Source organism: Chiloscyllium plagiosum, unplaced genomic scaffold, assembly GCF_037043375.1.
Source record: "Chiloscyllium plagiosum isolate Xiang-an unplaced genomic scaffold, Cpla_swu_hap1 HiC_scaffold_30, whole genome shotgun sequence".
Taxonomy (NCBI): domain Eukaryota; kingdom Metazoa; phylum Chordata; class Chondrichthyes; order Orectolobiformes; family Hemiscylliidae; genus Chiloscyllium; species Chiloscyllium plagiosum.
Window position 1 is genome coordinate 39,513,232 of NW_028270168.1, and position 16,380 is coordinate 39,529,611.

Here is a 16,380-nt window from a genome sequence, read left to right on the forward strand (position 1 = left end):
CAGGCAGATTCTATAAAGGCGGGAAGTCCACGACAAGATCACCATCTAGTCAGCACAGATGAAAATCCAATCCCCATATTGATCTTTATCCTGTTTATGTCCAGGAAAAAAAAAGTGCTCACCCTGTTCTTTTATCCTTCTACCACATACCAAATATATTCTGGTTTCAGAGTTGCAATCACTGCTATTCTTAATATACCATGTTTGTAGTCAGCTTTATTTATAAAGTCTAAAATCTAAAGGCTATATGATTCATTTTTCATGTATATCATAAATATCTACAGTTTAAATGTATTTGAAGGATTCCTTTATAAATTTAGTCAGAAGTGATTCCACAGAAGCAGGATAGTTTCTAACTAAATAAATGCTGGAGAGTTTATTAGCTGGATCAGCAAAAGACAAGGAGAGTGATTGAAATGGCAGCAGGAGGAATTGTGTACTTTGATACAAAGTGGGACAATCCTATCTTGAAACTGCTTTGCTATAATCACAGCAAACACTTTATTAGTCAAAACAGGTTATACTTGCTTTAAAACAGTCTGCAGAATTTCTTCAGATTACGTTTACAATAACAACTCAAGGAATGCCACCAAAATAAAAGGATGAGGAGTGATAAGAATAACATATAATATATTACACAAAGTTTTCCTAACAATTTATTTTCTCAGGATGGGAGTTACATAGATCTTTCTTTTCAATGCCTTGTGTTAGATGACTACAAATTGTATTTCTCTTTGTATTTTTTTCCAATATTCCTCGTTTTATCTAATAACACATGCACCTGTTTAACAGGAGACCACTTTAGGCATCCATAATAATCTCTCAATCGTGGACACAATGTATTTCAAAATGATGCTCATTATTTTAAACTCATCCTTGTTAGGACATCAAGTACATGAATTTCCATTTTTTGAACCACAGATGAAGTGTTTTACTGAGACCAAGAAAACGGGAATGAGGGGAAAGGAAATACAAAATAGAATAAAAGATAATACTATGAATTAAGCCCTGAAAAACTGGTTTATAGAAGACTAAAGATAATCTTATTGGAACAGAAAAGATTTTGAAGGCAGGTTAACTGTTGAGAAGATATTTATTCTCCATATAGTAGAATCTAGAGATAAGGGTAAACACTTCAACACAAGGGGTTTTCCATTTAAAACAGAGATAAGGAGAAACTTATTGTCTCAGAAGGTCTTTGGAATTCTCTTCCCAGAGAGCAATGAAGACTAAGTCATTGAATAAATTCAAGGCTAAGTTGTCAGATGTTTGAGTGACAATGGGTAAAGGAGTTGAGGGTTATGGCAGGCAAATGGTGTTGAGATCAGCCATGATTTTACTGAATGGCTGGCAGCCAGATGGCCTACTTCCCGTTCCTATTTCTTATGGCCTTGCATTATAATAAAGATCAGGAAGGTGGCAGGTTGCATGAAAAATAGTGTCAGTGCGTACAAGTGAACTCATCAACCCGTGGTTATGGAATGGGGAATCCCTAGGCTCCTGTTTGCTTTCTGGTTACCCCATGTCTAAATTTGTGTGTGTGTGCGTGATTGCAATTCCTCCTTTGAAACATCAGGCAGCTCTTAATAACTGTGGGTTATTACGCAAAATACAATTGGTTGAGAAAGGCTTCAGATAGCAACAAATCTGTCAGCAAGGAATCAATCCTTTCTGAAAAGGAGGATTAGGATGACACAACATCAGGACATTTTTTGTCAAATACCTTCCACATTTTTAGAAAATGCAAAATGCCTATAGTCATTTTCTTTCCAGCCACTTTAGTTTTGTACAGTTAGCAGTTACAACCTAAGCTTCCAAACATAATATGCTACCTGACTTTTAGTTCAATTGTGCAAGAACCAATTTGAACACTATATGGTACCATGTTATGTCACTTCAACTTTTCGCTTGAGAATTTCAGTTGCATCCATCACCCACTACATTTCTATTTCTCTGCTGTGATTTTCATCCTCACTGTTCAAACAATTTGAGTACTTGCTAGTTTTCTAGTCAGAAGGCGAAACTGTTAAGACTGTGTCTTTCTTTCCTCACAGATGGATAGAACACAGAATCTAATATTTACCATGAATATTGTTGAAACCCATCAGAATTCTATTAAAACCTGTGCATCAGGCATGCACATGGTTTTCTGATCACTGCTGTCTAAATAAACAAAGTTGCAGCAAGTATTATGCAGCAAATGATATGACAGCAGGGCCCCCTTGACTGTAACTTGACAAGATCTAAATAAAACAAGTATAATGGGCTGAGAATTTAGATAAATATGAGGTGCTACATTTTGGGAAAGCAAATTTTAGCAGGATTTATACACTTAATGGTAAGGTCCTAGGAAGTGTTGTTGAACAAAGAGGCCTTGGAGTGCAGGTTCATAGCTCCTTGAAAGTAGATTCGCAGGTAGATAGGATAGTGAAGAAGGCGTTTGGTATGCTTTCCTTTATTGGTCAGAGTATTGAGTACAGAAGTTGGGAGGTCATGTTGTGGACGTACAGGATATTGGTTAGGCCACTTTTGGAATATTGCATGCAATTCTGGTCTCCTTCCTCTCAGAAGGATGTTGTGAAACTTGAAAGGATTCAGAAACAATTTACAAGGATGTTGCCAGGGTTGGAGGATTTGAGCTGCAGGGAGAGGTTGAATAGGCTGGCGCTGTTTTCCCTGGAGCATCGAGGCTGAGGGGTGACCTTGTAGAGGTTTATAAAATCATGAGGGCCATGGAAATGATAAATAGATGATGTCTTTTCCCTTGGGTGGGAGAGTCCAGAACTGGAGGGCATAGGTTTAGGATGAGAGGGGAAAGACATAAAAGAGACCTATAAGGGGCAACTTTTCACACAGAGAGTAGTGCATGTATGGAATGAGCTGCCAGTGGAAATGGTGGAAGCTCGTACAATTGCAACATTTGAAAAGCATCTGGATGGGTATATGTTTAGGAAGGGTTTAGAGGGATATGGGCCAGGTGTTGGCAAGTGGGACTGGTCGGCATGGACATGTTGGATTGACGGGTCTGTTTCCGTGCTGTACATCTCTATGATTCTATGACTCTAGGAAGGCAATGGTGTGTACTCACCCCCACATCAGTTAAATAATGACTGGATAGGAAAACCGAGACAAATAGCAGAGAGGTGTTTGCTTTGATTCTCTGAATAAGTTCACAGTTGTTCTCCTTTTTCTCCATACATTTTCAATCATTCTCTTTTTCTAGAAAGTATTCTTCCTGCTTTTAAAAGTGTTTCTAAATTTTGTTTCCATTTCTTTTTCTGGTATGGTATTTTCAGCAATGCTATACGTAACAGGGATTTTATCCATTCAGGCTTTGAAATGGGGCCCTAAAGTTACCAACTTGCCAACCATTGAAAATAGTTTTTGTTTCTGTACCTTATCCATAGTTTCAAACATCTTCTTTATTGCTTAATCTTCTTTTCTCTAGATCTCGATACATCTAATTGAAGCCTCAAATCATCGAGATTACCCAAGTACCTTTTTTCAGTTTCCAGCCTGTGGTTTTGACTTCACTTAAACTTCTGAAATGACTTGTATTCTAATTGCAGCCGAAAGAATTTGTGTGTCTAAGATTCAAGTTTCTGCTCTTCTACATTTTTTTATCATAATATAACATTCCATCTATGTTTTCTCTCATTTTCCTTTCAATCCAAGTGCGTCCGATTTCTTCATATGGGATTTAATTCGATAACCTTCCTTTTCAATAGTTCTGTATCATGCAGAAATTATTTACCACCCTCTTCATTGTACACTTTACATCCTTCCCCAATCCCCCCCAGGGACAGTTAGATCAGGTGCATTTGTGAAGGCAAAATAAATTGATGTCAAATTGGATTCTGAGCTGCCTCCAAACTTTAAGTTATTTTGGAAAAGAGGTCAGGAGGGCCGGTGACCAATTTCCTCTCAGGAGACAATTCAAGTATCAAACACAAATAAAAGCAAAATACTGGGGATGCTAGAAATCTGAAATAGGAACAGAAAATGCTAGAAAAGCTCAGTCGGTCTGGCAGCACACATGAAGAGAAAAACAGAGTTAACATTTTGTGGTCAACCATATTTCTTCAGAATCCTTATCTGCAGATGACCTAGATCTTCCTGGTTTCCCTGGAACACGGGACAAAATTATGCATAACTTTATTGTTTTTCTCTCTGTCAAAAACATAATGTTTCTCTCTCCACACATGCCCAAATTTCCTCGCATTTTCTGTTTTGTTTAAAATCAATTAAGGATGCATTATGTCGAAATTTTAATTGTATTTCCATCTTTAACATATGGAATCTAACATTCCCAAAGGGTGAAAGGAACAAGATATTCCCTTTCCCTTTAATTTCTATTTGCTGCCCATAGTCTGTTTGCTGAATTGTGTTCCTTTATTCTGAAAATTACCCCTCCCTATCTCTCCTGGCCGGTAGAGTGAGTGCTTCTTGTAGGCATCCTCTGATCTCTGTACATTAACTTCTGGATTGCTGAATCTGATTGCAATTTAAAGGGAACAATGGCTGCATTCATAAGGTAAGTGTTTTTTTCTTGCATTGCTTATGGGTAAGAAGGAGTAGGAGTTTTTCATCCAGGCCCAACAAGATACTTTCCATATAACTAAATGCCTTTCCCCCAACCTTACCACATTATTACTACTATGATTGCCCAACTGCTGTGCAGCCATGATTTCTGATTTTACCTCCTCCCTCCATCACCCGAGATGATTGACTCCTCCAAGATGTTCAACCAAATCACGTCTAAATGCCAAAAAAAAGCAGAAATTGCTGATAAAAACTCAGCAGGTCAGGCAGCATCTGTGGAAAGAAAAATTCAGAACAGTTCAGAAGAAGGCTCACTGGACTTGAACTGTTAATCCTGCTTTCTCTCCACAGACGCTCCAGACCTACTGAGTTTTTCCAGTAATTTCTGTTTTTGTTTCAGATTTTCAGCATCTGCAGTTTTTTTCAGTTTTATGTCTAAACAACATCCTTCCTCAATGTCCAACCTATCCAGCTCTTCATGATCTTAGACCTACATGATGGCTGTCCAATGTGTAGCCAGCCTGTTAATTTAGCAAACAGGAACTTCGTAAAAGAAATGTTAAGGCATCCTTTGGGCTAATTTCAGCTGAATGTGTGGACAAAGGTTCCTTGTAAGTTTCTAAAAGCTCCCTCACACCACACCCCTCTCCTTCCTCTTTCTTCCTGACAATGAATAAATATTGGGTTCAGTGGGTGTAGGGAATGATATCAATTTACCTTAATCATTATATTTGAAAAGATGGACTGATCGACAATTAAATCTCAAAAACACATCAATTATTCACTATTGACAAATTACTTCAATGTACAGCAACCCTTATTATGTAGGCAAGCGTGGCAAAACACAAAACACAAAACAATAATAAAATAAATGAAGAGATCTCTTTTTCGAGTAAGTTTTATTATTCAGTGCAGTGGGAGAACTCTGAACTCTGCATGAAATATTGACATAGGATTTAAAAGTGAGCAGATCGACAGGGGTCTGACAAGTTTCACTTCCTATCTAAAGATGCATTTCCCCTAAATTGATTCTTTACTTGTGCGCAAACATGTAACAACGGTCCCAGGATACTCAGAAGAAAATCTCACAAATGTTTATTCAACTTATTTCTAACAAGTACCTATTAGTCCAGCCATTACATTAAAGTGGGTAAGTGCAGCCTCTGTGGGTATCAGATATACCACAAGTTGTTTACTCCAGAGAAAACTTAAGCCAAAAATAAATGCTATTAAAGTGTTAACCTATAGAACTCCCAACAAATGCAAGGGTGCCAACTTTGTGAAAGGGTAATTGACAGATTCTATAACTGACACATATCTTGTGATTTTGAGTGATTTGCTTTTTTCTCTCATACGTGCGTAACCAGGAAAAAATCCAAAACAGTTCACATGTGGAAGAAATGTTGACTGTTATTTCTGATCAACACTACTTGTTGAATATAACAGTCTTAAATTTTGACTTTTTGTGAATATTAAAAGCGAGTTCATAAACTAATGCCAAAAGGAATGAGAAAAAAAAACACTGGAAAGTCCTAACATCTCAAGCCTGGTGCTGTACTGCATACTTGCTAAAGTACATGTACACCCAGTGACCTATCAATAAGGGCCTCTCGCCATAACAAACCTTGTTACTGGCCCCACTATTGTCAGTAACAGAGTTAAGTGTTTTCCATGAGGAACCCTGACAAAAGCAATTTCTTTGCTACATCCCATAAATTGTTAAGGAGGAGTTTTGACCTTACACATAACAGCAGAAATAATGCATTTATATACTTTAGGTGGGAGAAGACAGAATGAAATTTCAGCTATTCAGAACTTCCCTTTGACCCTTCAACCTACTCTTGTTCCCAGCCGTCACCCGCTGTTATTCACCTCGCCAAAACAGCAACAGAATTCGATTTTGCCGAGCAGTCAACATACATAAAAATCATAGACCTTGTTATGTTTAATATTAAGCTAAAAATGTTTATCTTTTGGTGAGAAATATAGGGCAACAACTCACAGAATGCAACAACCACTGTATTATCACACAAAGGTCATCTGTTTCAAACTATCGCTCTGAATCAACATTGTCATCAAATCTGCTTCAAACTGATGTATTATTAACATGTTTCTTCTTGAAATGGGGAACACCGGCAAAATGGCAACTTTTGTCCATCTCTATTTGACCTGAGTCAATTGCTTATTATAGCGCAGAAATCTCAGACAGGTAAGGCAGATTTCCTTTCCCTCGGAGATATTAGTGAACATATTTTAAGGTATTTTAATGGCATTTGAAACCATGTTCTAGTTGTAGAGTACAATTCACCTGATTATGTAATTCATTTTCCAAACTTACAATTGTCACAACATAAAGCTTTGTGAGCACGCAAGTTGTCAGGAAGATCCAAGGAGGCTTCAAGAGGAACTAGATTGGTTAATGAATTGGCAATTACATGGCACATATAATCTAACATGAGTGAGTGTGGCATTATCCCCCTTGGTAGAAAAAACAGAAAGCAGAAAATTTCATAGATAGTGAGAGGTTAGGACATGTCAGTGTTGAAAGGCATCCGGATGTTTTTGTTGATGAATCTCTAAAAGCAAGCTTATGGGTGCAACAGCCACCAATGAAGGCAAATGATATGCTGGCCTTTATCACAACGGGATTTGTGTGTAGAAGTAAAGGGTGTCTTGTTACATATGTATAGAGCTTTGGTGAGAATGTATGCAGTGGATGGTGGAGCAGTTTTGGTCTTCTTATATCAGGAAGGATGGATTTGCTAGAAAGCGAATGGAATGCATGTTTACCAGACTAATCCCTGTGAATGCTGAACTATTTTGTAAGGAGACATTGAAAAATGTAGGCCTGTGCTCTCGAGGATTTCAAAGAATTAGAGGTTATCACATGAAAACTTATAAAATGCTTCCAGGATGTAACAGGATGGATTTCATGTTCCCTTGACTGGTGAGTCTAGAACTAGGGTCATAATCTCAGAAAAAATAGAAGCAAACCATTTAAGACTGAGATGAGGAGGAATTTCTTCACCTGGAGAGTGGGGAACCTTTTGAATCTTCTACCTTCGAGGTCTATAGGAGATGACATCACATAGTTGAGGCTTCATAGGCTCTGATTGGCTTTGAGAACCTGCTTGTCATCTTTCATTGGATGTAAAACCTATTTCCAGGTCAATCAGAGAGGGATGGGACACCCTAACCTTATCTCTAACCTTTATATCACTGGGACGTAGAATATGAGAGACAGGCAGGAACCTATAAACTGATTTCAATAAATGGAGGGTGAAATTGGATACAGGTAAAGGCTTGTCAGAAAGATTGGAACAGGCGTCTATCAAGCCTGTTCCACCATTTAATTTTGAGAGTCAAAGAGATGTACGGCATGGAAACAGACCCTTCGGTCCAACTCATCCATGTCGACCAGTTATTCTAATCTAATCTATTTCCATTTGCTAGCACCTGGCCCATATCCCTCTAAACTCTTCCTATTCATATACTCATCCAGGCGCCTTTTAAATGTGGTAATTGTACTAGCCTCCAACACTTCCTCTGGCAGCTCATTCCATACATATAACACCCTCTGTGTGAAAAGGTTTCCTGTGAGGTCCCTTTTATATCTTTCCCCTCTCACCCTAAACCTATGCCCTCTAGTTCTGGACTCGCCCACCCCAGGGAAAAGACCTTGTCTGTTTATCCTATCTATGCCCTTCATGATTTTATAAACCTCTGTAAGGTCACCCCTCAGCCTCCGACACTCCAGGGAAAACAGCCCCAGCCTATTCAACCTCTCCTTATAGCTCAAATCCTCCAATCCTCCTTAGAAATCTTTTCTGAACCCTTTCAAGTTTCACAAAATCTTTCAGATAAGAAGGAGACAAGAATTGTTCACAATATTTGAGAAGTGGCCAAATAATGTCCTGTACAGCTGCAACATGACCTCCCAACTCCTGTAATCAATGCTCTGACCAATAAAGGAAAGCATACCAAATACCTTCTTCACTATCCTATCTACCTGCAACTCTACCTGCACTCCAAGGTCTCTTTGTTCATAAGACCATAAGACATAAGATATAGAAATGGAAGTCAAGCCATTCAGCCCATCAAGTCCAGTCTGCCATTTAATCATGGCTGATGGGCATTTCAACTCCACTTATCTGCACTGTCCCCGTAGCCCTTAATTCCTTGCGAGATCAAGAATTTATCAATCTCTGCCTTGAAGACATTTAATATCCAGGCCCACCACTCTCTGGCTGAAGAAATGTCTCCTCATTTCCATTCTAAATTGACCCCCCTCTAATTCTAATGCTGTGCCCACGGGTCCTAGTCTCCCCGCCTAATGGAAACAACTTTCCAGCGCCCACCCTTTCTAAGCTATGCATTATCTTGTAAGTTTCTATTAGATCTCCCCTCAACCTTTTAAATGCTAATGAATACAATCCCAGGATCCTCAGCCTTCATCCTATGTTCAGCCAACCATTCCAGGGATCATTTGTGTGAATCTCTGCTGGACACGCGCCAGTACCTGTACTTCCTTCCTGAGGTGTGGGGCCCAAAATTGGACACAGTATTCCAAATGGGATCTAACTAGAGGTTTAATAAGTCTCAGAAGCACATCGCTGGTTTTATATTTCAACTCTCGAGATAAATGACAACATTACATTCGCTTTCTTAATCACGGACTCAACCTGCAAGTTAACCTTGAGAGAATCCTGGATTAGACCCCAGATCCCTTTGTACTTTAGTTTTATGATTTTTCTCACTGTTTAGAAAATAGTCCATGTCTGTATTCTTTTATCCAAAGTGCAAGACCTCACATTTGCTCAGGTTGAATTTCATCAGCCATTTACTGGATCACTGTCCTAAACTGTCTAAATCTTTCTGCAGCTTCCCTACCTCCTCAGTACTACCTGCCTGTCCACCTAATTTCGCATCATTGGCAAACTTCACCAGAATGTCCCCAGTCCCTTCATCCAGATCATTAATATATAAAGTGAACATCTGCGGCTCCAACTCTGAACCCTGAGAGACACCACTTGTCACCGGCTACCATTCTGAAAAAGAACCTTTTATCCCAACTCTCTGCTTTCTGTCAGACAACAAATCCTCAATCCATGCCAGTAGCTCACCTCGAACACCATGGGCTCTCACCTTATTCAGCAGCCTCCCATGAGGCACCTTATCAAAGGCCTTGTGGAAGTATAGATAGATAGCATCCATGGGGTTTCCCTGGTCTAACCTACTTGTTATCTCCTCAAAGAATTCAAACAGTCTTGTCAGGCATGACCTCCCCTTACTAAATCCATGCTGAAATCAATCTGACCCTGCACTTCCAAGAATTTAGAAATCTCATCCTTTACAATCGATTCTAGAATTTTACCAACAACTGAGGTTAGGCTAATCAGCTTATAATTTTCCATCTTTTGTCTTGATCCTTTCTTGAACAACGGGGTTACAATAGCAATTTTCCAATCATCTGGGACTTTCCCTGATTCCAGTGACTTTTGCAAGATCTCAACCAACGCCTTCGCTATTTCCTCAGCCACCTCCCTCAGAACTCTAGGATGTAGCTCATTGGGGCCAGGAGATTTATCAATTTTTTGACCTTTTAGCTTTTCTAGCACTTTTTCTTTTGTGATGGCTACTATACTCAACTCTGCCCCAAACTCTCCTTAATTGTTGGGATATTACTCCTGTCTTCCACTGTGAAGACTGAGGCAAAGTACTTATTAAGTTCTTCAGCTATTTCCTTATCTCCTAGCACTAGCCTTCTAGCATCAATTTGGAGCAGCCCAATGTTTACTTTTGCCTCTTGTTTGTTTCTTATGTATTGAAAGAAACTTTTACGATCACTTCTAATATTACTGGCTAGCTTACCTTCATATTTGATCCTCTCCTTCCTTATTTCTCTCTTTGTTATCCTCTGTTTGTTTTTGTAGTCTTCCTAATCTCCTGATTTCCCAGTGCTCTTGGCCACTTTATAGGCTCTCTCTTTTTCTTTGATACATTTCCTGACTTCCTTTGTCAGCCATGGCTATCTAACCACCACCACCCCACCACTGATAATCTTTCTTTTCTATGGAATGAACCTCTGCACTCTGTCCTCAATTACATCCAGAAACTCCTGCCATTGTTGTTCTACTGTCTTCCCCGCTAGGTTCTGCTTCCAGTCATCTTTCATGACCCTGCAATTACCTTTATTTAACTGTAACACCATTACATCCGATTTTGCCTTCTCTCTATCAAATTGCAGACTGAACTCGAACAAATTATGATTGCTTCCTCCTAAGTGTTCCCTTACTTTAAGATCTTTTATACAGTCTGGCTCATTACATAGAACTAAGTCCAGAGTAGCCTGTTCCCTTGTGGGCTCCATCACAAGCTGTTCCAAAAAGCCATCGTGTAAGGATTCCATGAATTCCCTTTCTTTGGATCCACCCGTAACATTATTCACTCAGTCCATTTGCATATTGATGTCCCCCATGATCAGCATGACCTTGCCTTTCTGACATGCCCTAGCTATTTCACAGTGCATCTTGCACTCCTGGTCCTGACCACTGTTGGGAGGTCTGTGCATAATTCCCATTATGGTTTTTTTGCCTTTGTGGTTCCTCAACTCCACCCACACAGACACCACATCATTTGACACTATGTCATTCAGATCCATAGATTTAATTTCATTCTTAACTAACAAGGCAACTCTGAGCCCTTTTCCCACTTCCCTGTCTTTTTGATAAAAAGTAAATCCTTGGATGTTTAACTGCCAGTCCTGAACCCCCTGCAACCAAGTCTCTGTGATGCCTACCACATCATAATCATTCACGATGATTTGTGCCATTAATTCATCAACTTTGTTATGAATACTACAAGTATTCAGGTAAAGTGCCTTAATGCTAACTTTCTTATCATTATTAGAGGTATCGTAATTCATAAGATATCCTAAGTTATGCATCCTTTTTGCTGCATTCCTAGTCTGCCTTGAGCTTAAACCCACCTGCACACATGCTATCCTACTGCTTATCTTTCCATTTAACTCCATACTCCTTGTTGCTTTTACTTTCCCTTCCCCCCGACTCAGAAGTTTAAAATCCGACTGACCACTCTATTTGTCCTTTTCACTAAAACACTTGTTCTAGATCGTTTCAGGTGGAGACCTTCTCAACAGAGCAGATTCTTCCCCCTCCCAACCCCCGATTCCAAAACTGATGCCAATACCCCACGAAACACTCAGCAACAGTCCCTAGGAGCTTATCATTAAGTGTATAAGTACTGCTCTGTATCACTTTTCCAAAATGCAACACCTCACATTTTTCTAAATTAAACTCCATCTGCCACTCCTCAGCTCATTGGCTCATCTGGTCAAGATCCCGTTGTAATCTGAGGTAACCTTCTTCGCTGTCCACCACACCTCCAATTTTGGTGTCATCTGCAAACTTACTAACTATACCTTCTATGTTCACATCCTGGTCTTGGCTGAAACTAGTAATTGTTACCCATCCTTAATTGCCCATGAATTGAATATCTTTCTGAGGCCCTTTCAGAGACAACCATGTTGCTGTGGGTCCAGAGTTCACCTATAAGGCAAACCAGGTAAAGACTACAGATGCCCTTTGCTACAGGAATCAATCAACCAGATGGACTTTTACAATAGTCGGTGATTGCTGAGACTAGCTTTCAATTCCAAATTTTATTAATTGAGTGTAAATCCCACCAGCTTCCATGGTAGGATTTAAATCCATGACCCCAAGCCTTAGCCTAGACCTCAGGATTACTCGTCCAATTACATTACTATTGCACCCCTGACTTCTCTTGATATTACGCATCCCTTTCCTGTGCAATGATATAAATCTATCAGCATCGTGTTGACATGTTCAACTCATTCAACCTCCAAGTGATTTCTAATAACCTTTCAATGAACTGGCCATAATCTTTCATTCTCTCCTGGACTCAGGACAGATGCCAGACTCGAGAATTGCAAACATTACAGTCTTTATCAGGAAAGGCTGTAAAAGTAATCCTAATAATTATAGATCAGTCAGCTAAACTGAGGAAGCTTTCTGAAACAATTATTTGGGATAGAACTTTTAGTCACATGAAAAAATATGGATTTATTAGGAAGAGTCAGCATGGATCCCTGAAGGAAAAATTGTATTTAACTAACTTGCTGGAGTTTTTTGAAGAGACATTAGAAAAGCTCGGTCAGAATAATATTGTTAATATGGTATACATGGATTTCCAGAAGATATTTGATACAGTGCCACACAACAGACTCGTGAGGAAGGTTATAGGTTATGGCATAAAATGGACAGAGGCAACATGGATACAAAATTAGCTGGGTGATGAGAAACATAGAGAGTAATGGTCAATGGATAGTTTTCAGGCTGGAGGAAGAATCATTGGTATTCATGATATATATTAATATGCTGATTCTTGGTGCACAGGAGGCAATTTCACAGTTTGTAGATTGCATAAAACTTGGAAGAATTGTAAGCTGTGTGGAGAACAGTGTGGAATTCCAAAAGGGCACTGACAAGTTGGTAGAATGGGTGGATAGTTAGCTGGTAAGGTTCAATGCAAGGGAATGTGAGGTGATGCACTTTGGTAAGAAAGACAATATAAAAAAGAAGGTACATTCTCCAGAGGGTGCAAGAGCATATGTGCACTGATGACTGAAGGCAGCAGGACAAGTGAAAGAAGCAATTAATGAAACATACAATGTCTACATTTGTATTAGTAGTGGCAGAGTTCAAGAGCAATGAGGTGATATGAATTTGTAAAAGACACTGTTAGACCTCAGCTGGAGTATTGTGGATGCCACATTATAGGAAAGACATTATTGAATTAGAGAGTGTACAGAAGCAATGTTCAAGAATAGTTTCAGGAATGAGAAACTTCAGTTGTGAGGCTAGCTTGGAAAGGTTAGAACTATTCTCCTTGGAGAGAAGAAGGCTGAGAAGAGATTTGGGACCAGTGTTCAACATGATGGAGAGATTAAATGAGGAGAAGCTGTTCACTGAACAACATTGGTAGGAGAGACTAGGATCCAAGGACATAGCCTTAGAATAAAGGGAAGACCTTTTAGAACTCAGATAAGGAGAAACTTCTTCAGCCAGAGAGTGGTGAATCTATGGAATTCATTGTCGCAGAGGTCAGGTTATTGAGTATATTTAGGACTGAAATAGATAGGTTCTTGAATATCAAAGGTTATGGGGAGAAAGCGAAAGAATGGGGTTGAGAAACTTATAGCCATGATTGAATGGTGGAGCAGACCCATTGGTCTGAAAGGCTTAATTTGTGCTTCTATGTCTTATGGTCTCATGAGTGAGAGAGTATTGATTTAAAGTGATGCAAAGAAAGCAAAGGTAATGTGAGATAAAGCCTTTTTCACAGCAAGCATTTAGGGTACAGAAGGCACTGCCTGGAAATGTGATGCAGGCACATTCAACTGAGGCATTTAAGAGGGCATTGGGAAATTATTTGTAATGGTGTGTAAGAGTATGGAAAAAGCAGGAAATTGACACTGGGTAATGATGCCTATTTGAAAAGCTGGTGTAGGCACAATGGCCAAATGGTCTCCTTTTACACTGTAGCAATTCTGTGAAGAACAACTTTCTGACACAACCCTGAATGGCCCAGCTATAATTATGGACTCCCGCACAATCAGTGAAAAGTAAATGTACCATTGAGATGAGGAATACCTTCTTCAAGTTAACAGTGATCAACACACAGAATGAACTTGCCAGCAAAGTGTAGAAGTAAACAAAAAAATTGACATCACTGCAGAAACAGTTGGCTGCTATGATTGGACATTGTACATTTGTTTTGGATTTAAAGAGCTAAGATATACCAATCACTCTTCCTCCTGTAAATCTCCAGCTCATAAACAATCATATTAATCATTCTAAAATGCTGGACTGTAATTAACATGGGGCTAAAACATACTGTTGTAATGGCATGAGTTGTAAGAGGGAACAGCATTAATTGCACCATCACTCTACCCAGTACTCACTGTCATCCTAAGGAACTGTGAATTTTTATGAAACCATTTCACTTACATTTTTTCCACTGTAAAATTTTGATCCACTTTTATTTCAAATGCAAGTTTTAATTAAAAATGAAGTGTTGTATACAGTTTTAAACATTGTAAAAGCTTGCAAATATAGCAGATTTAGCACAGAGAAATAAGCCAGTAATGCTTCACAGAGGGATAGCCAAAACATTGATGCCAGGACAAATAAAGAAATATTATAAAGGGGTAACCAAGGTTTATCCAAAGTCTTGAGGAGGAAAGGGAGGTGGACGGGTGAAAGGATTTAGGGAAGGAATTCCAGAAAAACTACCTGTGAATTATCGGGGTGTTTCTTATACCTGAGGTATTATATATTGTAAGTGATATTGTAAGCTACTTCCCACACTGGCTAGGGTTCTCATAAAGGTCCTGCCTTTTCAACATCACCTGAGGCATTACGACCTCCAGGCTAAACCACCACCAGTCACCTCTCTCTCATGAGAGAGCAATCCTATGGTTCTCTGGGACTCTGGTGACTTCACTTTTGACTGCTAAGTAAATACCTGCTCTTTTTCAAGATAATTCCCTTGCATGAACCTTTTTGCTACTCAAGGTATCACCTTAGAAATTAACCTAAGAAAGGCAAAGCTGATAAACTAAAATTTTATTCAACATAGCTTTGAGGAGGCAAACTTTGAGGAGACAGAAGAACTTTGTAAAACCTTACCTGAGGTGGTCGAGTTGGTGAGTAAAGTGTATTCTTCAGTCAATACATATCAAGTGTAGAAATTTTTATGTTTCCTTATGATATTATATCAGACACAAAATAGATTAGACATTGGATTAAACTTTCTCTGCACTCTCCAAACTCAGGACAGCCTTGTGTCTCTGAGGTTATTCCCAAACACATTAGTTTGAAACATAGCAACAGGAAAATGGCATTCAGTCCCTTCAGCTGTCCCAATATTCAATGGCATACTGGGTGAATTGGGTATCAACTCTTTTGCCCATACAGTCAGTGGTATTCTGTACATCTGATGATTTAATGCACATTTATCCTTGTATCCTCATGCGTGTTTTGTCATGTTTAAATATAACTTTTCCTGTGACTAGTAGTGCTTCATGTATTATAAAGTGGTATATTGCATGAGATGAAATAACAAAGCTTCATTTTGTCCATAGAAGGATTAAACTGGGTCAGAGCTTTAATAAGAAATAGTACTTCCTTTTATGTAAAAGTAGTCTCACACTGGAACTATAGAAATTACTTCTGACTGTTGTGTGTAATGATATTATTAGCCACAATGTTAACCTAGTTTGGAATAATTTGGTTAATAGAGCCACTTACCATTCAAACAAGGCTTCCTTTGCACTGTGCAACGTCTGCTCTCTCTGGTTGGTGGGCAAGTCACGTCTTCTGATGAAGGTCCTTGGAGCAACTGCCTGGTCCTTACTTCTGTTCCTCTTTTGAAACCACATGTCTTCCGTCCTTTGGTACATGGTCCCCAGGGGCTCCATTCACTCAATTCACATTGAGCTGTGAGAAATTAAAAAGTAAATAGAGTCAACATATTCTTTGGTCGAAATCGTCCATGCTGACGGAGTTTCCAAACTAAACTAGTCCTACTTGCCTGCATTTGGCCTATATCCCTCTGAACCTTTCCTATTCATGTACTGCCTAAATGTAGAAAATTATTTTGAAGAAGATTTAAGTGTAAAGCTAATACTAATAAGAATGTTTGGGACTGGATTTTTCTGGACACTGTGGTTCCTGTCCCTCTCTGTCCCAACCATCCCTTTCCATCTGAAATGGCGGTGGCAAGCAGACCCATCAT

At 39.2% G+C, this 16,380-nt stretch overlaps 1 protein-coding gene across 2 annotated transcripts in view; it reads right to left on the reverse strand.

Moving 5' to 3' along the window:
- The window catches only part of rspo1 (R-spondin 1), a 200,274-nt gene that overhangs the window by 59,232 nt on the left and 124,662 nt on the right, over positions 1-16,380 (reverse strand). For both annotated transcript variants that reach the window (XM_043717871.2, XM_043717872.2), the window contains exon 5: positions 15,894-16,082. In XM_043717871.2, the coding sequence (XP_043573806.1) occupies positions 15,894-16,082 (189 nt within the window). The remainder of the gene's footprint in view (positions 1-15,893; positions 16,083-16,380) is intronic.